The 21,212-nt window shown below is 43.6% G+C and overlaps 1 protein-coding gene and 1 long non-coding RNA gene across 6 annotated transcripts in view; one reads left to right on the plus strand and one right to left on the minus strand.

Moving 5' to 3' along the window:
* col11a2 (collagen, type XI, alpha 2) overlaps positions 1-21,212 on the plus strand; it is a 45,943-nt gene that overhangs the window by 22,042 nt on the left and 2,689 nt on the right. For all 5 annotated transcript variants that reach the window (XM_048993244.1, XM_048993246.1, XM_048993245.1 and 2 more), the window contains 53 exons: positions 103-177; positions 1,260-1,346; positions 1,827-1,883; positions 2,092-2,145; positions 2,874-2,927; positions 3,341-3,394; positions 3,594-3,647; positions 3,854-3,907; positions 4,030-4,074; positions 4,280-4,333; positions 4,802-4,846; positions 5,012-5,065; positions 5,545-5,589; positions 5,975-6,028; positions 6,235-6,279; positions 6,680-6,733; positions 7,308-7,352; positions 7,795-7,848; positions 8,364-8,471; positions 8,791-8,844; positions 8,956-9,009; positions 9,405-9,449; positions 9,747-9,800; positions 9,901-9,945; positions 10,245-10,298; positions 10,451-10,504; positions 10,843-10,896; positions 11,406-11,603; positions 12,110-12,163; positions 12,345-12,452; positions 12,530-12,637; positions 13,144-13,197; positions 13,351-13,404; positions 14,029-14,136; positions 14,358-14,411; positions 14,553-14,606; positions 14,810-14,863; positions 15,010-15,063; positions 15,295-15,402; positions 15,524-15,577; positions 16,096-16,149; positions 16,283-16,336; positions 16,501-16,554; positions 16,827-16,934; positions 17,200-17,253; positions 17,441-17,602; positions 17,936-17,989; positions 18,303-18,338; positions 19,061-19,114; positions 19,573-19,831; positions 20,226-20,338; positions 20,428-20,496; positions 20,598-20,834. In XM_048993244.1, coding sequence (XP_048849201.1) covers positions 103-177; positions 1,260-1,346; positions 1,827-1,883; positions 2,092-2,145; positions 2,874-2,927; positions 3,341-3,394; positions 3,594-3,647; positions 3,854-3,907; positions 4,030-4,074; positions 4,280-4,333; positions 4,802-4,846; positions 5,012-5,065; positions 5,545-5,589; positions 5,975-6,028; positions 6,235-6,279; positions 6,680-6,733; positions 7,308-7,352; positions 7,795-7,848; positions 8,364-8,471; positions 8,791-8,844; positions 8,956-9,009; positions 9,405-9,449; positions 9,747-9,800; positions 9,901-9,945; positions 10,245-10,298; positions 10,451-10,504; positions 10,843-10,896; positions 11,406-11,603; positions 12,110-12,163; positions 12,345-12,452; positions 12,530-12,637; positions 13,144-13,197; positions 13,351-13,404; positions 14,029-14,136; positions 14,358-14,411; positions 14,553-14,606; positions 14,810-14,863; positions 15,010-15,063; positions 15,295-15,402; positions 15,524-15,577; positions 16,096-16,149; positions 16,283-16,336; positions 16,501-16,554; positions 16,827-16,934; positions 17,200-17,253; positions 17,441-17,602; positions 17,936-17,989; positions 18,303-18,338; positions 19,061-19,114; positions 19,573-19,831; positions 20,226-20,338; positions 20,428-20,496; positions 20,598-20,834 — 3,876 coding nt within the window. The remainder of the gene's footprint in view (positions 1-102; positions 178-1,259; positions 1,347-1,826; positions 1,884-2,091; positions 2,146-2,873; positions 2,928-3,340; positions 3,395-3,593; positions 3,648-3,853; positions 3,908-4,029; positions 4,075-4,279; positions 4,334-4,801; positions 4,847-5,011; positions 5,066-5,544; positions 5,590-5,974; positions 6,029-6,234; positions 6,280-6,679; positions 6,734-7,307; positions 7,353-7,794; positions 7,849-8,363; positions 8,472-8,790; positions 8,845-8,955; positions 9,010-9,404; positions 9,450-9,746; positions 9,801-9,900; positions 9,946-10,244; positions 10,299-10,450; positions 10,505-10,842; positions 10,897-11,405; positions 11,604-12,109; positions 12,164-12,344; positions 12,453-12,529; positions 12,638-13,143; positions 13,198-13,350; positions 13,405-14,028; positions 14,137-14,357; positions 14,412-14,552; positions 14,607-14,809; positions 14,864-15,009; positions 15,064-15,294; positions 15,403-15,523; positions 15,578-16,095; positions 16,150-16,282; positions 16,337-16,500; positions 16,555-16,826; positions 16,935-17,199; positions 17,254-17,440; positions 17,603-17,935; positions 17,990-18,302; positions 18,339-19,060; positions 19,115-19,572; positions 19,832-20,225; positions 20,339-20,427; positions 20,497-20,597; positions 20,835-21,212) is intronic.
* Positions 14,215-17,942, minus strand: LOC125718997 (uncharacterized). The gene is made up of 5 exons (XR_007384998.1): positions 17,825-17,942; positions 17,419-17,600; positions 15,208-16,325; positions 14,994-15,025; positions 14,215-14,843 (listed from the first exon to the last, which is right to left on the minus strand). It is a non-coding gene; the product is annotated as an uncharacterized LOC125718997 (long non-coding RNA).

Below are 21,212 nucleotides of genomic sequence, written 5' to 3' on the forward strand. Positions count from 1 at the left end.
ATCTTGTCCTCAGTAAACGGCTCTATTCAGAAAACAACAGGTGGTGCCTACAGTGGGTGCATTGTGTCATAAATACTGTTTGTCTGCTCCCCGCTCCTGCAGGGGCCCCCTGGACGGCCCGGTCTGTCCGGAGCTGACGGAGTCCCTGGCCCCCCCGGAACGTCTCTCATGTTACCCGTAAGCCTCCTCCAGCATCTTCTTTTTTTTGCAGTCTCTGTTTCTCAGCCTCACCCTCATTCTTGCTCTGGTGTCTTGAAACATTTAGGGAAGCATCTGGTTACTTATGCTTGTAAGAAGTTCTTAAAAGTCAGGCTCTTTTTAATTACAAATATTTAAAATATTTATGCGAGTATATCACAGAGTATAAGGTAAATGAATGCCTAATTGCATCCATCCATCCATTTTCCAAACTTCTTATCCAACTGGGTCGCGGGGGGTCCGGAGCCTGTCCCGGAAGCAATGGGCACGAGGCAGGGAACAACCCAGAATGGGGGACCAGCCCATCACAGGGCACATTCCCACACCAGTCACTCACACATGCACACCTACGGGCAATTTAGCAACTCCAATTAGCCTCAGCATGTTTTTGAAGTGGGGGGGGGGGGGGAAACCGGAGCACCCGGAGGAAACCCCACGACGACAGGGGGAGAACATGCAAACTCCACACAAATATAGCCCAGGCGGAGACTCAAACCCGGGTCCCAGGTGTGAGGCAAAAGTGCTAACCACTGCACCACCATGCCGCCCCCGTGTGAAAATCCATCCATCCATCCATTTTCCAAACCGCTTATCCTACTGGGTCGCGGGGGGTCCGGAGCCTATCCCGGAAGCAATGGGCACGAGGCAGGGACCGTGTGAAAATCCATCCATCCATCCATCCATTTCCCAAACCGCTTATCCTATTGGGTCGCGGGGGGCCCGGAGCCTATCCCGGAAGCAATGGGCACGAGGCAGGGACCGTGTGAAAATCATCTCTGTGAAATACTGAGAACTGGTAGTCTCCTGTTGCAATTCCATGCACATACCACAAGGTGTCAGTGTAACCCCATAATAGAGGGTTGTCGAAATTACATAATCAAAATGAAGTCTGTTTATGCTTCAAACCTTATTTTTGAAACACCTGATACACAGTTGATCTAAGACACACACGTATTTATGTTAATGTGATTTCTGAAAAGGCATTATTTCTGCAAATTGTGGTGAATGTACTGGGCTTTATGATTCAATTCCTTGAGTTTGCTTGTCCATCCATATTTCAGTTCCGATTTGGCAGTGGTGGAGGTGACAAGGGACCCGTCGTCTCTGCACAGGAGGCACAAGTCCAAGCCATTCTGTCACAGGCCAGGGTGAGTAAAAACAGCAACAACTGCAGGCCGTGTAAACCGTGCAGTGTGTGACAGACCCAAGGAAGAGCTCACAGCACACACTGCAGAGGATTACGGAGCATCAGAAAAGAATTACAGTATGAACAGTGAGAGCTCACAGCACACACTGCAGGGCCTGGTGGAGCTGTAGCAAGGAATTACAGTGTGAACAATGAGAGCTCACAGCACACACTGCAGGGCATAACAGAGACTCAAAGGAATTACAGTGTAAACAGTGAGAGTTCACTGCAGCACTGCAGGGCATGATGGAGCCTCTGCAAGAAATTACAGTGAGAACCGTGACAGCTCACAGCATACAGTGCAGGACAGGACAGAGCCTAAGCAAGGAATTACTGTGTGAACAGTGTCAATCATCCTCACTCCACAAAACAATGAAGCATAAAGTATAGAATATCCTCTTTTAACATGATAATGTGTGATTTCTGATGTTTTCCTGTCCAGCTCGCTCTAAAAGGTCCTCCTGGACCCATGGGATACACTGGCCGCCCAGGACCCCTGGTGAGTATCACATACATCTAGGCCGATGAAGAACTGCAGCCTAGTTCTGGTGTTGTTGTATGTTCTGTACATACTCATTGACGCATTCGATCTTATTGAAACAATGAAGAATATTCCGTTTCAGTGTGAGATTATTTATTATGGATAGAACAGATCAGAGTTCTTTCTGTTTGTGTAATAGTGTCACGATAACTTCCCAATATTTTAGGGAACCCCTGGAAGTTCTGGCTTCAAAGGTGAATCTGGAGATCCAGGCCCTCAGGTAGGTCTAAGCTGTGACATCACTCTCAGATAGGCATTTTCCTGGAGCAGGTCTTTGGAGCTTTTTATTAAGTTATGGGCTTCTCAGTTTTTATATTTTTATAGCCAGGGATACACATAACTGGTATGCAAGTATGCATTCACTGTATAAAGCATTACGTGGGGCAATTTCTTGTCATAATAGTGCAAAAGCATACAAATTTTTGTGTGCATTTGTGCGGTTATGACAAGAAATTACTGTGCATTTTAGCCTTTATACCACAAATGAAGTACGGATAAGCCATATAAAGGTTAAAATGCATGGTAATTTCTTGTCATAGCAGTGCAAATGCACATAAGTATGCATCTGCGTTATGACGAGAAACTGCCATGCATATTGCTTCATACAGCGAATGGGTATTTACATACCAGTCACGTGCATCCCTGTTTATAGTGAATGTTTTTACCTCACAGGTGGATATGTTCTATTAAAAGGTTGTACGCTGTGATATGCAACCTCTCCCTAACCTTTACATTCGAAGTATGTGGTGCATGTGAACTATGTTGTGTGTCATCTAATATTTTCGGCATCTTTATTTTGCTTCATTCAAAGTTACAGCATTCACCTCCCAAAGTGGGTGTTTATGGGCCCTGGTACCCAAACTGCATCTTCTTGCTAGTGGAGGAGATGTTTATTTATGTGAACTGAGTCTAGTGAACAAGCCTCATAAATGTGTGTTTTCGACTCAGGGTCCCAGAGGACCACCGGGCTTATCCGGACCCCTGGGCAAATCTGGACGAAGGGTGAGTGCCGGTCGCCACACACGCACGTTGGCATCTGTTTTTGGTTATCCTGGAGAAGTGCTCATGAGAACTGATTGGAGATTAATTCTGGGACTTAAAGGAACCCATTACTAAAGGCAGATTCCCAAGAACCAGATTGATTTTTGCAAAAAACACTTTCTGATTGGCAGAGATGGAAAGTGCAGGTCCAGAAAGTACAAAGACCAAGGTTTTGTTTCAACCAATGAGTAAAGAGTCACAGTCACAGAGGACTCAACTGGTTGGTTGAAACAAAACCTTGGTCTGGATTTTTACTTTCTGGACCTGAACTTGCCACCTCTGCTGATTAGTTCTTTGCCTTCTTAGCAGCAGTTAGTGAGTTTTGTTAAAATGGTGCTTGAGTGTGAAACGCATTGATCTATGTTTCCGTGAAGGGTCGTGCTGGAGCTGATGGTGCCAGAGGAATGCCAGGTGAATCTGGACCTAAGGTACTAGTCCTGCTTTAACAAAGATCCATATTAATTAAGGCCTTTCCCTTGTTTGGTGCTTTGTAAGCTTTGGGAGGTCTGGATTTTTGTCAGTTTTATTTCTGTAAGTTTTTGTTCTAGCTGTGTATTGGTGAATCCCCACGGTTAAGATGCCCTTCATCCTCTTCATCTTTATAATACTATTTTCACTATATCCTAGGGTGATCGAGGTTTTGACGGGCTTCCCGGGTTGCCTGGAGACAAAGGGCACAGGGTGAGTGTGAAAAGGAATCATTCAAAACATTAATGATAATGATAACCCCCCCCCCCCCCCACACACACACACACACATACACACACACACACACTTTTTGGTTCTGGAGGAGTGTGTCAGAAGCATGAACTTGTGGATGGTCTGAAGGCAACTGTAACAGTAAAGATGAAGAACTTTCTTCTTCTCTTCTTATCTGTCTTTTATAGGGAGATACTGGAGGAATGGGCCCCCCAGGTCCATCTGGAGAGGATGGAGAGAGGGTAAAATCACCAGGAAATTAAAATATAAATTTCACATTTATCTTGCTTTTCATTGTGGGGTGTCATCAGTTAACCTCAATGTCTCCCTGATTTTTATTCTTAATTTCGCTGCAATTTTTCAGGGTGATGATGGAGAGGTTGGACCCAGGGGGCTTCCAGGTGAACCAGTGAGTGTTTTTCTGTCATCTCATTCTGTTGACGTGTGAATGCTCTACTTGTGCTGCTGCCAGTCCTAACCGTTTGGGGACTTGGGCCATCAAAAATGTACTGTAATGTCACTGTTTCAGGTAGAGTCTGACTGATTGGGTTTGTATTAATCGGTTTATTGTTTGCTTCTTGCCTTGACTTTGTCTTTCTCTGTCTTGCTTTTAGGGACCTCGTGGTTTACTGGGACCTAAAGGTCCTTCTGGACTTCCTGGACCTCCTGTGAGTTTAATATATAATATTTAGAACATTAAATACCAGACAAATTTGTTTGGAGTAGCTTGATTTCTAAAACCAGACCATCTAAGTTTATCATAGACAGACGACAGAAAACATTAATGGAACATTATGGGAGATAATTTCTGTGACACGTTGCGAACCACGTGAACCACAAGGCACAAGCAGCCATATTTCACACAGACATTAAGGACACAGACACATGACACTGGTAGGGTAAAAGCAGAAGGGGGCACACGTTGGTGCACAGTACCATAGTTCTTTCTGTTACGTAAAATATAAAACCAATTGATAGCAGTGGATTATTCTGAAAGCTAAAGTAATATATGATTTTAAAGGTCTAGGAACAAGAATAACAGCCAAAATGAATGGTTACTATAGAAACAACAATTGTAGAAACAGCTTGTGGCGGTAATTTGCCAACGATTAATCCTTTAAATCTTGCCTTTTCAGGGTGTTAGAGGCAATGACGGCCCCCACGGTCCAAAAGGAAATCTGGTCAGTAATACACCACAATTCTGCTGATAAATGCCATTCATCCATGCAATCCTACTGTTAACTGATATATAATGCCTGCACAGACTTTTTATATTGCCCCCCCAGTGATCATTTCAGTTTGAACCCCCTCATCCTGCATTCCTTTTTTTCCCTGCCATCCCTAAGGGTCCCCAAGGAGAGCCAGGCCCTCCAGGGCAGCAGGGAGGCCCAGGAACGCAGGTGGGCTGAGTTGCTGAGCGCGGCTGCACCCATCAAACCTCAGGACATTTGGTTGTTCTGCTTTCAGACATGCTTTTGTTATACAGTTCGATGTCTATATGCACAAAAATAATAAAACCTTTTAATATGTAAATTATGCTACTGCGAAATATATAACATAATAGTTCTGGGATTCTAGGATTTTGTTTACCTTCCACTAAACTGAGCAGTAATTTTGTGGAGAGGATTACATGCGAGTCCTTTATTAATGCATTATTTCAGGTGTAATTCAAATAATAAACAAAAACCATGTTTAGAATGTGCTTTTAAGCTTGAATTGCCAGGTCGTTCTAGGGTTGGGGAGGGACGTGAGATGTCACTGCCTCAGTCACTGTTCTGGTATCCTCATCGTCACACGATTTAAACTGAATGATAAAATCACTAAATGTGTGACACCCTGTGAAATAGTAACGGCCACAAGGAGACATATCTCGTTTCAGGGAATGGCAGGGCCCCAAGGAGCCATCGGACCCCCAGGGGAGAAGGTACGCGACCACACTGACGTTTGTGCCAGCCAGGCCGATTACCTGCACGTCAAGTGTATTTGTTTCCAGTTGCGATGGTGATAGTTCCATGTACCATCATACTGTGCTAATGGTACAGCGGGAGCAGAGCTGTATTCCATGCGGGTGCAGCACACAATAGGTTTGGCAGAGGCCTTCTGTTTTTGGGCCAATCAGATACCTACAATGATGAACTCAGGATTCAGTTTTTACAAGGATGCCATAAACATTGCTAAATGTATATATTCATGTATTTGACAGAAACATGGCCTTGGGTTAGTGTATTACAAAGCATAAATACGAGTTCTCTAACATCAAAAGACAAAATGACAGACCATGGCTTTTGACTTCTTGTACTCTTTGCCAGGGTCCCACGGGAAAGCCAGGTCTGCCTGGAATGCCTGGAGCTGATGGGCCTCCCGTAAGTGTCCCTCATGGCCCCCTTTTGATGTCTGTGTCCAGCTGAGGGAGCGGCCTTCCAGGGAGCACTGCACCACTGCGTGCGATTAGGACAGGACACCTACTCTGTGTTTAGCTGTATCCTAAATTAGCATAAACTGAACAAGCCACTTTCATCCACTAATGCTTTGTGAGCTTATGAAGTGAATACTCTTGTCTCTCCTACAGGGTCACCCAGGAAAGGAGGGTCCATCTGGCACTAAAGGAAACATGGTAGGGCTTTGGGGCTCCCCTCCGATTTCTCCAGCTCTCCATTTGCATCGAACATGGGAACCCAGGGGCATCGCTAGATATTTTTACCCTCCTGACAAAATGTCGCCTTGGGCCAACCACTTGGGCAAGCCCTTTCAATCTGAAGAAACATAGGAAGATATAATTTTCTGAGTGAGGGGAGGGGGTTCCCTTAAGTAGATTTTGCTGAGTGGAGGGAGGGTCCTCTTGGTAGGTTTTGCCGAGTGAGGGGCCCAGGACGGTACATTTTGGAGCCCATGTAAAGTATTTGTCCCCTGAATCGGCCAGGGTATCCATACTCCTCCATTGCTCATGTCAGCACATAATCAAACATCATTAATCTTTTTAAATCTTTTTACTCTTTTCTTTGTCTCCCATGTAGGGTCCTATTGGCCCACAGGGTTCTATCGGCTATCCTGGTCCCCGTGGTGTCAAGGTGGGTGTCAGTTTACTCCAATGCTGCCCGTCATTGTTATCTCAAAACCATTCACTGTGACATCATTAACAGCCATCTCTGTGAGCCTGAAGATGCTTGTCTATGCATATTTGAAAATTGAGATTCTATGGTCTCTCATATCACTGAACATGAACCTTACAGGACAAGAAAGAAGCAATCAGAACGTGCGTAAAGTCATCCTATATTTAACGACAAAAAAATAATAAATACAGGCACATTAGACTACAGTGACAGGAAGAATAGTCAGGATTCTCAAGGAACTTAAAAAGATTGTCCTCCACGCCTGTGGAATTAAAAGAATGAGATTTAATGAGTTTGATAAGAATAATGAGTTAATTCTGTTTGTTAGAGATACTTTAAATCCACAGTGAAATTATACTTGTGCAAACAAACTGAGGGCAGTTAATTCTGATGATAATCAAAAAATAATCTTTCAGTGTGCAGATACCAGATTGGCAAACTAGCATTTCAGGCCATGTCTTTGCTAATGTTTTAATTTATTGGTGATCGTTTGGTTTTCTAATTATTCCTAAAAAATCCATGATTATTACAGGGTGGCCAAGGTATCCGTGGGCTGAAGGGACATAAGGGAGAGAAGGTAAATATTCCATTGTATTATTATTTCCACACAAAATGTCATTGTAATTGGTGGCATGGATGTTAAGGAGAGTGTTTGAAACTGACATCAGTGTTGTTGTTTGAAGTTCGTTAGATGACTGGAGTAAAACACTGTGTCTATGTTCCTCAAATCAAGGTCAATAATTGGGAAGAATAAACTATGAAGCTGTAGCATTAATTTTCAGTGAAAGTATTACATCGATTCCAGTTACCTTTGTTTGGTTTATTTCGTTACGTTGGTCATTCAGCTCGGAGATAGAATTCTGGCAAATTGGTTCTTATTTTCAGCTTGGCTGGACAGAAAGATCAATCAAGACTTGCTTTTGTTCCTTAGATACCTTAGATATTGCTGGCAGTACTTTTATTTAATCAGCTTTTATTCAATGTAACCTACCTGGTAATCAGTAACTTTGCCTTTCCAGGGTGAAGATGGATTTCCTGGAATCAAGGGGGATTTTGGTGTGAAAGGAGACAGAGTAAGAATGATCCAATAACAGTTGGTTAAATCCAATCCATACACAATTTTATTATTTATAATTTTCTGCCCAGACATAAGGATAATAATAACTGCATATCATGTTAGTACAGAACATCCAGCCAGGATTATCCAGTAAAGCCGTAACAGCTTAATGGCTAACATTGTTACCTCACACCTTCAATCCTGGGTCTGTTCTTTGTGTGAAGAACTCATATTCTCCTTGTGTTGAATAGGTTCCTACCAGATACTCCAGTTTCCTCCTGTAGTCCGAATGCATGTGGTCAGGCTAACTGATGCCTTTAAATTGCCTATAGTGTCTGATTGTGTATGCACATGTATGTGCCCTGCCTTGGACTGGCATCCTGTCCTCCTTTCTTTTTATAATCCATGCTTCCTTAGTATAAGCAGTTAGAAGATGGATGGGTGGATGGATGGATTGATAGGTTGTTGGTTTTTTGACTTTAAAGAAAAATCTGACATTGATGAGTTAATATTTCTACTATCCCTCCCCAGGGAGAGATTGGTGTGTCTGGCCCCCGAGGAGAGGATGGTCCTGAGGGGCCCAAAGGTCGTGTTGGGCCACCTGGTGAGCTTGGGCCCATTGGACTTGTTGGAGAGAAGGTGAGGGGGGGTGGTGTTTTCAGATGTCGATCTGGGGTTATTTTAGCCATTTAGAAAATTACTTGTCTTTCCTGTTAAATTAGATGCAGGGGGTAATACACTAAATTACATATTATTACTGTTATCATTATGACCAACAACAACAACAATAATAATAATAATCATTTGCATTATTTATTAGCAGTTTGCCATATTTTTCTGAAAAATCATTTCACATTTGATCCTCCTAACTACAGAGGTGTTCCTGTAGCAAACTCCAGCTGCTTAATCTGTAAAGTGTGATAGACTGTTACTGAGCGCACTGATGCACTGATTGCAGGGTAAACTTGGTGTTCCTGGGCTGCCCGGATACCCTGGAAGGCAAGGAGCCAAGGTATTATTCATTATTCATGTCATTACCGTGGAAAACACTCAGTGCAGAATTTGGTGGCAGTTGACCAAAAATTGAGCTTAATGCTTAAGTGACTAACATTATTCTTTCCAGGGGTCCCTCGGTTTCCCAGGATTCCCTGGGGCAAATGGCGAGAAGGGCACAAGGGTAAGGATCATTAAAACAGGATGAAGGGATTATGATGCCATTTTCTGTTTAGCCTGTATTTTTTCCAGTACAAAGACTTTCTAGAATATTTGGAAATGTGGCAGGTTTTATGGATTTGCTTTTGGTTGTGTGGATCAGACAAAATTCTAGTTCCTTTAAACATTTTTAATTACTTTGACAGTTTTCAATAAAATCATCTTGAAATTATCTCCAAGATGATGGTGAAATGTTAAATATATTGTAAAGTTTGTGTAATTTTAATATGCAGGTGATGTTAGCACACATGAACGCATTCTGATCGGACCACATTATAGTCCGGGTCTAATTGAACCACCTCAGCAAAGCTAGAGCATTTGTGGGTTTATTTGAAGTCCTTACCACCTCTCTTCCTCTAGGGCTTGTTTGGGAAGGCTGGGCCAAGAGGCCAAAGAGGACCAACGGTACAGTGGCTCACCGTCCACTAATCATTAGCAACGTGAATCGTAAGAAGCTGATCCTGGCTACACAGGCAGACAGTGTCTACCCTGCAGTGTGATGTTGTACGCAGTCCTACCAAGGAACACGTACTGAGCTACGCTGAATGCTAATTGATAAATGTTTGCATTACACAAACATATAAACCAGCAATTTTAATCATTGATATGAGAATACTGAAGTCATATTAACATTTTAATGTTTAATGTATACTTTACATGCGTGTAATAGCGTATCATGTAAGGACGATTTCTCTCTATCAGGGGCCAAGAGGTCAACGGGGGCCACGTGGGTCAACAGGAAAAGCAGGACCAAAGGTTTGACGTTTGCCCTTTGTCATTATTAAGGGTTGATGATAACTTAATAGCAAAATATGGGAGATGAAACATTATTGGTCTTTATCTTTCCACTCCTCAGGGTACTTCAGGAAGTGATGGCCCTCCTGGTCCTCCCGGGGAGAGGGTGAGTAAATGACTTTAATGCTTTTTTAAGAAGTTATATTTTCAGCAGAGGTGGAAAGTTCAGGTCCAGAAAGTACAAATCCAGACCAAGATTTTGTTTCAGTCAAGCATTTGCACTCTTTGTGACTGCGACTCTTTATAGTTAACCGGTTGGTTGGAACAAATTCTTGGTCTGGAGTTGAACTTTCTGGATCAGACTTTTCCACCACTGATTTTAAGATCTGTTTTTTTTTACCTTGGCATCTGAGCACCTATTGACTGTCACGTCCACTTCCTGCATGTTTTTGTCATATATTTTAGGGACTACCTGGACCTCAAGGAGTGAATGGGTTCCCTGGACCAAAGGGGCCTCCTGTAAGACTATTATGAAAGTTTTATTATAAATAAGTACTTAGTATCTCTCATTCAGTTTTGTTTTCCATTATACGTATTACATCGGCTTGTACATTTTTTCATTTGTCGTATAAGCTATCTGTAATTGGTCCTGCTTATCTTCCTTCCTTTAGGGACCAGCAGGAAAAGATGGACTGCCTGGACACCCTGGACAGAGAGGAGAAGTCGTAAGTCTCTTTCAATCTTCCTTTTAATGAGACATTGGTCACAGACTAGGCGTCGAATTAGAGTTGTGGATCCATGGCATAAAATATTATTTATGTGGTTGGTAACGTTTAATATATGGGTTCAACTATTAGACATGTGTTACTTATGCAAATTGAGATCGATATGATAGATTGAAATATTTGCGTTTCATATTCTGCCACTCTGCATTCTGCATTGTGACTCTTTTGAGCTGTAGCTCAAAGCATGTTTTTAGCGTGGTTTCATTATCACTTCATCAATGAAACTGTGTACTTCTAGAGTCAGTATCAGGAACATTAATTACGTTTTTCTTCCTCAGGGTTTCCAAGGAAAGACTGGCCCCCCCGGACCTCCTGGGGTTGTTGGCCCTCAGGTACGTTAAATGTGTAATTCTTGGCATGTGATGTCAGATAGTTTTAAATCAGCATCTTTTGTAGGCTTACATTCAGTTATATGCAAGGAATTTAGGTTTTAAACAAAGTTTGTTTTCATGTCAGTTTTGTGCTGTCAGAGGTGTGTTAAACCTGTAAATGTGCATGCAGGGTTACAGTACAGCCTTGCAACTGTGAACTGTTTCTTCAAAATCGGAAACCACATTTTCATTTCATTATGCTATCCAGTCACCTTTTATAAATGTTTAGAACTCAGTTATAATTCTTCCCAGTGCTCTGTATCAATTCTCACATCCAAATTTTGTAGACTATTAATTGGAACATTATGCTAAATTAATCTAAACTACAGTTTAATTTAGTCATTTTCATTAATTAATCATGGGTTTTGTCATGGAATGATCAACCTCGGCTGTCTTACTTTGACTGTAAATCATTCCATAGCTCCATGTCACCAGTCCAGGGAAATGCTCGCATGTTTTTTCTTTTCCAGGGACCCTCTGGAGAGACTGGCCAAATGGGCGAGCGCGGCCACCCCGGCCCTCCAGGGCCTCCAGGCGAACAGGGCCTTCCTGGGCCTTCAGGGAAGGAGGGAACCAAGGGTGACCCTGGTCCCCCTGGGCCTTCAGGCAAGGATGGCCCCTCTGGACTAAGAGGTTTCCCAGGAGAAAGGGGACTTCCTGGCACACCGGTGAGGACATAAGGCTGTCCCACACAGTCCTATTTAAAACTCGTTTGTGCCAATCCTTTAGTAAGATTAATGTGGCTGTATGATTGTATGATTGGCGTTACGATTTACTTCTTCAAATGATGTGCAAAAAAAGACCTTCAGCTTCAATATAGTAGTTTTTGTTGGTAGTGACACTTATCATAAGATCTTATCATTTAAATTAATTGACACAGCCTCTTCATCTGAGATCACGATTAATATCATTTAGCATAATTTCTTATCATATCTGGACTTCAGGATTTACATGCAACTAAAAATAATTGCGTTTTGCTAAGAGAGATTCGTTTATTTATCCATCCATCCATTCATCCATCCATCCATTTCCTGAAATCGCTTGTCCTATTCGGGGTCGCAGGGGGTCCAGAGCCTATCCCAGAGGCGGGGAACAACTTAGGACGGGGTGCCAAACCATTGCAGTTCATTCATTCATATTCTGCTATTATAACAGTTGTCTTTTTGGTTCTTAGGGAGGTGGAGGGCTCAAAGGAGGTGAAGGTCCAGCCGGACCACCTGGACCAGCTGTAAGTGTTACTTTCCACCCTCTTTGTGAAATATTTATTTACTTATTAGACAGTGGTTGCTATGAATTCACATTTTAAAACTCATTACAGTCAGAAGAATGACGTTTATCCATAACATATGACCATACATCGAGGTATCATGTAAATGTGCGTGTAACTTATATGTCACCGGTCTTCCCAGGGTTCACCAGGTGAGAGAGGCCCTGCTGGCACTGGGGGTCCCATTGGGCCCCCAGGAAGGCCTGGCCCCCAGGGTCCTCCTGGCCCTGCAGGGGAGAAAGGAGTTCCTGTGAGTATTGCTTCTGTTATATTGTGTTTATGTTATATTCAGTTTACCCCATCTGACCAGGGTTTGTGTCTTTTCAGGGTGAAAAAGGTCCGATTGGTCCTGCTGGTCGTGATGGTATTCAAGGCCCAGTGGGACTTCCGGGTCCTGCTGGTCCATCTGGAGTACCTGGAGAAGATGGAGACAAGGTCAGTACAGTTTACCTAGTCTGGGGTGGCAGTTATCTCAGGAGTTTAAACTAGATCATACGTTGCATTTGTAATGACATACACTCTAAGCACTTCACTGTTTATAACTGACCATAATCATCACTATCAGTGTCCATGGGTCAACACCATGGAAAATTTTGACAGACATTTGATCGAAATGCACCTTGTACTACAGACATGTATTAAAAAATATAGCCTCCATAGCTGTATGGACTAGGTGATGATCCTTGATGTGATCATGCTCAGATGAACTTGATGATTGAGTGTGAGTGGGAATTTCTCAGGCTACCAAGTTTTTTTGACCTGCTCCATTGAAGAATTGACAACATTTCCAGGAGTGAAGAACAAATACTTTCAGAAGACATGCAGCTAGCATATTCATGCAGAGCATGCACTGTCAAACCGGAAGACAGTTCATTCATAAACCTGCTGCCAAAGGAAAGGCAGTTTTTATTCCTGATCTGGTGCGATCTTTGTTACTGCAGGGTGAGGTTGGAGAGCATGGCCAAAAGGGTGCCAAAGGTGACAAGGGAGAACACGTGAGTGACATCACTTCCTTTTTCCTTCCATATTGCCAGTATCCAGCTGCATTTCAATAGACAAATGCCACATTGAAAACCCAAGTTTCTGTCTATATTGGCATTATTTCTGCTCTTTCAGATTTTGCTGTTGTCTTCTTGGTTTGTTTACAGGGTCCTCCTGGTCCAGTAGGGCCTATGGGTTCAGTTGGTCAGCCAGGAGCTGCTGTAAGTGTAGCAGACGCCTGCTCATCTGTCCATAGATGAGGTTCACAACCACAGAATAGCATTTTAAGGCAAAATAACTAGTGATCTGACATATAGTTAATATTAGTACCATAAAACCATTCAAACATGCATTGTTTTTTTAAATATAGTACCACTTTTCATACCCTATAATACTCAATACCACCATATACTTGTAAAGCTGTATTTTATTTCAGTAGAATAGTTTAAGTGAAGTGTTCCGGGTAGGTACGGGTTATATGTCCCAGTCAAATTCTGTTCCAATCATAAGTGTCTTAATGTTTCTGGTAGATAGAAATATAAGCTAAGACTGAACTTATAAAGTAGTGATAGATGAAGCACTGTAATTTAAACATTAGCCATCAGGTGTAAAGCAGAGCACACGACTGTAGCATGAAACATTAAACCACTTGGTAGTGACATTTGTTTCCAGATAGAAAAAAGCACTACATCCATTAGAGCTTTATTACATTAAACAATCACTAATATATTACTGGAAGGACCATCGGACTTGCCTAGCCGTGGTCCCCAAGACCGCCAAATCCGCTCAGTAACACAGGGACACTAATTGCTATGACAACATGTTTTCTGCCTCCTATTTCCCAGGGTGCTGATGGAGAGACAGGAGCCCGGGGCCAGCAAGGGCCCTTCGGAGCCAAGGGAGACGAGGGGACAAGAGGATTCCCGGGGCCCCCGGGACCTATAGGCCTGCAGGTTAATATCAGCTGATTTATACAGGTCCTTAGGCGCGACCTTACGAGCAAAGCCTTGGTACCTATGAAATGAGTCAGACGTCAGTGTTCCTCTAGCCCTACATGAAGAACCATCTTTGCTTCACAAACCTTGTCTTTATTAATTCCCTTGTCTGCATAAAGACCACATATTAAGTTCGTTCATGACTATGGTTTCTTTATTTTGAAAAATGTGTTATTTAGGGATTGCCAGGGCCTTCAGGAGAGAAAGGAGAGACAGGAGACGGGGGATCAATGGTGAGTGACCTTGTCACTTCAAACCAATCAGCCTCCTCTTCTGTCCAGTGCTTCCATTGTTTTTATGTTAATTTGATAGTAATATCTTCATTGAGGTCATGTTGCTTTCTTTTTCTCTCATCTCTTATCTGTCATCTGTAGGGACCTCCAGGGCCGCCTGGCCCCCGTGGTCCTGCGGGCCCCAGTGGAGCAGATGTAAGTCTGTCAAAGCCTTTCATTTACAGTGAGGTAACAGGTGCAGAAGGTTGGCAGAGCAGCACTTCGTAATGGCAGTTGTTAAAATGACCATTATAGAACAAAACATTTTTGTTGATTTTGGTCAATTCTTTAATCCCTCACTGGAGAATACTGAAATTAACTGTCTGGGAGTCCATTGTATGTTTCTTCTACCCCTTCAGGGTCCTCAAGGCCCTCCGGGTGGATTGGGTAACCCTGGCAACGTGGGCGAGAAAGTAAGGACATGTCTGTGTATATTTGCATGTGCAGTACATAAATCAAAGTATGTGTAGAGATATGTATAACTGGTCTTTACCAGTGCATAATGATTACCAGTGTGTGTGTAAATTGTGTGTAACTTCTTACCTGTCATTTTTGAAAGGGAGAACCTGGGGAATCTGGACCACCAGGAGTACCAGGGGAGGCAGGAAAGAAAGTGAGAAGCTGTTCATTAAATGCCTGTCATTGGCAGCCTGTTGTTTTCATTAGCAATAACCAATGGCCTTGTATGCTGTCTTCAACACACATCGCTTTAATATAAATTGTTGTTACTCTGGCTGACTTTAGAATATTGTTTGACCTCAGATAATCACTGCGCTGGCTCACTATTCTTTGCGAATGATGTCACAGAGCAGTTTGATTGATAAGCATCCATGTCCAATGGCAGGGTCCTCGTGGAGAGCGTGGCGAGAAGGGAGAGGCTGGACAGCCAGGAACCCCTGGTCCTGCAGGTGGAAGAGGCCCGACTGGAGATGACGGTCCGAAAGGAAACCCAGTGCGTAAATGTTAAACAGACAACCAAACTGGTAGTTGGAAAACAACACAGAAGAAATACAAAATTTTCTGTTTTTATTGCTTTTTGACCTTTATCCATTTGATTTGCTTATCTTTCATAGGGCCCTGTTGGTTTCCCTGGTGATCCTGGCCCTACTGGTGAAGTCGGACCAAGAGTGAGTATTCAGTAGTATTCAAGTGTTACTGACTAAATACTCAAGGTAATCTTTCAGTTACTACAAGTTCCTAAACAATATAGTGAGTACAATTTTACAGCAGACATTATGTTTGTAGTCTTTATAATCGAGCTATTAGATGGTCAAAAAAAATCATATTGAACACAAAAAAATTATACAAAATGCCAGTACAACAAATTAGGTCTAACAGTTTGGAAATCAGGAAGACATAAGCTGTTACTGTTTTATATTTCTTTAATACTTACCCTACTGGGTCGCGGGGGGTCCGGAGCCTATCCCGGAGGCAATGGGCACGAGGCAGGGAACAACCCAGGATGGGGGGCCAGCCCATCGCAGGGCACACTCACACACCATTCACTCGTGCATGTTTTTGGACTGTAGGGGGAAACCGGAGTACCCGGAGGAAACCCCACGACGATATATGCAGCCATATATGCTTCTCTGCATTTCATAGTACGCATGTGCTCCCTCGAGCAACTAAATGGCTTGTATTTCAGGGTCAAGATGGAGCAAAGGGGGAGAGAGGGGAGGATGGTGAACAAGGAGAGCCGGTCAGTGACCCACAGTAGCTGATGCTGTTAATCATTATCATTATGATTATAAATAACTGATGGTTATTGTAATTGTAGTGATGTCTTCTTGTGATCATGCAGCTCAATGATCCTTTGACTCTGTCCCAATCAGGGCTCTCCTGGGCCCACTGGTGAAAACGGACTTCCTGGTCCCCCTGGGAAGAGGGTAATATCATTAGCTACTATAGTCTATGTGTTTCCCAGTAGTATACAAACAAAGGCACTTAAAATAATACTGTCATAAATGGATTACTGATCGCAACAGCCATACTGTGTTTAGATGTGTTTACATATATACATTTTGTTTAATTCTTATTGCATGTTTCCTAGGGTCCCCCGGGAACAAGAGGCCCTGAGGGACGTCATGGCGAGAAGGGCAGCAAGGTGAGGATTTAAAGGGTTAATATTTATCACCCATGGTCCATTGAACGATATCACTGACCGGTTTCAGTGCATTGGATTTAGTCATCTTGTTATCATGTGTCTCAAAAAGCTTTTTAATCAAATCTACTAAAATGAATTTCAAACTAAGATACGCGAATAGCAAACTTGATAATTACATCAAATATAAACAATAAGTCAGTTGTATTTTGAATTATCGCACCGCTGGGTAACCTTCTGCCTCGCTATCTTTTGCTCTCTGCCTCTGCTAACAGGGAGACTCCGGTGCCATTGGTGCCCCTGGAAAGACAGGCCCCGTGGGGCCACAAGGCCCCTCAGGAAAACCAGGGCCAGAGGGTCTGAGGGGACTCCCAGGAGCTGTGGTGAGAGCCTTAGGGCCCTATTGTAACATTATGACTATTCTGTCTGTTTTGTCATCCCTAATTTCTTTCCGCCATTGGTGTTATTGTGAGTTGCAATAGTGTAAAATGGAAGTCTTGCTAACTGCAGTATCCTAATGCTAAATGCACACATTAACCACATGCTGTTACCATGCTGTATTATTATCGACCATGAGAATAGAATAAGGCAGAGGTCCTGTGCATCTGACCCGTCCGTCTCTTTATGTCTGTCCTCGTCCCTTATCAGGGCGAACAAGGTGCTCCAGGACCATCAGGACAAACAGGCCCCCCAGGACCCATGGTAAGGCCAGAGCAGCCACCTCAGTGCAATATCATTTTCATAATGTCGTATTGATGTCTTTTGCCTCATTTTATTATTCCTTCCAGGCATCGCTCACTGCATATTCAGTGTGTTACGCTTAGGTGTCATTTCACGATAGTGCTTTAGAGATCAGTAAGTATTAACCTTGACATGCTCCCCCATGCAGGGACCCCCAGGGTTGCTTGGTCTGCGTGGTGACCCAGGGGCGAAGGGTGAGAAGGGCCACACCGGTCTGATTGGTCTCATCGGGCCCACAGGGGAGCAAGGGGAGAAGGGTGATAGGGGTCTTCCAGGGCCCCAAGGGACAATTGGACCAAAGGGAGAAACTGTGAGTAAACAAAACTACCCATAAACATCACGGCTCTGATAAGCATCTATACATAGCAGCCATTAAAACACACATTACGACCTTCACCATTTATATAGACTTGCCTTGAATTTGAAATTGGCAGTCCACCATATTAGATATGTTCTAAAGTCTTGAATTGCGAAAATGTGCCAATATATGTATACTGTGTAAATTGAAGTCATTCATCACCAAAGTACTCACTCCATCGCAAAGCAGAAAGCACTGAGTATTTGCATGACCTGTGATGTCACCATTACTGTGGTTCTTCCCTGGGCCATGGGTATCACTACATGATGTTCCACTCTGTTGCAGGGAATCCCTGGAGGCACTGGTCCGTTGGGTCCCGCCGGACCGCCTGGTCTTCCTGTGAGTAGCTCTGTTACTTCCTGTGACCTCTTGATTCTCCATCCTCTCCATCCTACTGTCATAAGGTTTCTACCTGCTGTGTCATCTTCCAATCAACCATCCACTGGCAAGTCAACAGATCCCTTAAAATCTTGTTCAGAACAGCAGAACGATCAGTTTGGTCACTGATCTAATGTGATCGTCTGTTTATAGTATGATCTACTGCCTAGTTTATAGTATGATCTAATGAACATGGCTATCCCTGCCACCCCCCCCCCCACCCCCTGCCCCATGTCTGCCTTATCTTTTTACTCTTGTACTCTGTCTCCCACAGGGTCCTCAAGGTCTGAAAGGTGCTAAGGGTGCAACAGTGAGTACTCCTCCTTATACAGTACTGTTAGGAGAAAACGTTGAAGCGTAACAGATCCTGATGATGACACCATCAAGATAAAGTACTGATAGTGTTAAATGTGACAACACACATGCGGCCATTTTCAGCAGAAAGGTATGAATTACACTACCAGTCAAAAGCTTGGACATGCCATGCTGCCCACAATGGAGAGTGATACAGTGTTACATCACATGTCCTGGCCATCTGACCAATACCCAGTAGACAGGGTTTTGGAGGAGTCTGACCAGAGAGTGAAGGAAAAATGGCCAGCGAGTGATCAGTGTATATGTGGGACCCCCTTAAGGGCAGCTGGAAAAGCCTCCCAGGAGCCACCTCATGGAACTGGCATAGAGAAGAGCATGGGGTCACACAGTCCCTGGAGCAGTTGGGGTTAAGGGCCTGGCTCAAGGGCCCAATGGTGGAATCACTCTGCTCACCCAGGGATTTGAACCAGCAGCCCACAGAGCTGCCCTCCAACAATTTTTTTTGTTTAATACTTTTATGGTGCATAATTCCTTATATGTTGTTTCATAGTTTTGATGTCTTTATAATTACTCAAAAAATAGTATAACTAAAATGTGTCTAAAAAATTGACTGGTACTGTATTTCAAATATTGATTTTCTGAATTTTTTTTGAGAATGTTCTTCTAACAGGCAGTGGATTTTTACCCTGATGCTGACGCCTCCTATGTGTGTTTCAGGGAGGAGCTGGACCCAAAGGCGAGAAAGGTGTGCAGGGCCCCCCTGGACCCCCAGTGAGTACCGTATCAATATGCATACGTCCCCGTTCTTGTGTTCTCGCTTACCCGGTTTACGTCATCTTCCTTTGCCGAAGACCAGTCCTAATACGAAGAAGTACAGAAGATGGTAAAAATCCCAGGATGTCCTTCTTACCCCGCTCCAAATATCAAGGATGCATGAGTTGCATCTTCACCAAGCGAGAACAATCCCATGATTCATTGCATCCAAAGTTCGTTCTTGGGAGACAAGTTAGCAAGACTGGTCTTGCCAAGCCCACAAGAATGGTATTTGCGTTCTTGGTATTGAGAAACACCCTCAATCTCCGGCAGTTAGTTCAAACGCATCCTTTGTTTTGTATATATCCTGGACCGACTATCCCACTTATTACACAATATGTTAAGGAGCGGTAGGGGTACCACGTGAATGTGTGAGGGTAGCATTTGTAACCCTGCTGATTTTTCTCTGCCCCAAGGGGCCCCCTGGGGAAGTCATCCAGCCCCTGCCCATCCAGATCCCCAAGAAGTCCAAGCGCTCCATCGACGCCAGCCAGATCCCCGCCGACTCGCCTGGCGAGGACTTCCTGACAGGAAGCGAGGGCATGGAGGAGATCTTCGGCTCGCTGAACTCCTTGCGGCAGGAGATCGAGACGATGCGCTTCCCGTTGGGCACTCAGGACAGCCCCGCTCGCACCTGTCAGGACCTCAAGCTGAGCCAGCCGGACTACAAAGATGGTACATCTGCGGCCAGGAGTCAGCTCACGTCTCGGGAAAAGGGGCAACTTGCAACACCAAGATTTTCATGTTCCAGTTCTCATTCACATGATAGCATATCATAAGAATACATATTTCACACTGTATTACAAGTTAATTTTGGGTGTTTTTAAGGCTCTTGAAATAAAAAGATTTCTGTAAAGCAAAGTCAGCATTGGTGCCAGGGTCCAGTCATTGGAATTATAGTCTGAGATTCTTTAGACATCAGATTTAATAATTAATGTGAGTTAGTCATCGGTGAAAATCAGAAGTTCTTATTATAAAAGCCTATTGCGATTTGTGATGCCTGATCCAAAAGAACAGAAATGTCAGTAACCTGTGGGGACAGTCTGACGCTTCCCTTTTCCTCGTGCAGGCGAATACTGGATTGATCCGAACCAGGGCTGCTCTCGTGACTCCTTCAAGGTGTTCTGCAATTTCACCGCTGGCGGCGAGACCTGCCTCTACCCCAGCAAGAGCAGCGACTCGGTGAGGACCCAGGTGTAGCTGATCAACAGAACATTTCTAATACAGCACACAACACACTGTGAAACTCACCCTATCTCCCCCAACTTCAGGTAAAGATGGACATTTGGTCTAAGGAGACTCCTGGCTCTTGGTACAGTCAGTTTGCAACAGGCAGCAAAGTGAGAATTTGTCCGTTTTATCTAAAAATGCATATTTATCCTACAGTAAATTTTGTAGCATTCGCTATGAGGACTAAGGGCTTCCTCTTCCAATTTCCCAGTTTTCCTACATAGATTCCAATGGGGAGCCTGTGGGTGTGGTGCAGCTGGGTTTCATCCGTCTCCTGAGCGTCCAGGCCCGACAGAACCTCACCTACCACTGCCATCGCTCTGTGGCCTGGGCTGACCGCACTGCCAAAGATGGCCATAAGAGGGCTCTGCAATTCCTGGGGGCTGACGAAAAGGAATTGGGCTATGAGACGAGCCCTTACATCAAGGCCCTCATTGATGGCTGCTCTGTAAGTCCTTACACATCTAATGGCTAATGATACACTGATAAGCTATTACCTCGAATGAGATTACCCTGCAAATAAGATGGTTATTCTCTGTTAAGAGCAGCTTTTAAATGCTAGATAATGTCCCTGCACTAAAACAGACATATAGTAGGTGTTAAAATTCCATAAAAAATACTGTTATTGTGCTGCATGTGTCATCGTCCCATCCTTGTCACATTTTACATGACCCTGTGTAAAGCCTTTTGTTTCATTAGGTAAATTAGGCTAGAAAAATACATTAATGCAACATAATAGCTTATTCTAACTATAACTCATATAATGAACGTGAGATAAAATCAATAATTAACCTTGTCCCCTACAACTTTTCTCCCCTTCTCTCAC

This window comes from Brienomyrus brachyistius, chromosome 23 (genome assembly GCF_023856365.1).
Source record: "Brienomyrus brachyistius isolate T26 chromosome 23, BBRACH_0.4, whole genome shotgun sequence".
NCBI classification, from domain to species: Eukaryota; Metazoa; Chordata; class Actinopteri; order Osteoglossiformes; family Mormyridae; genus Brienomyrus; species Brienomyrus brachyistius.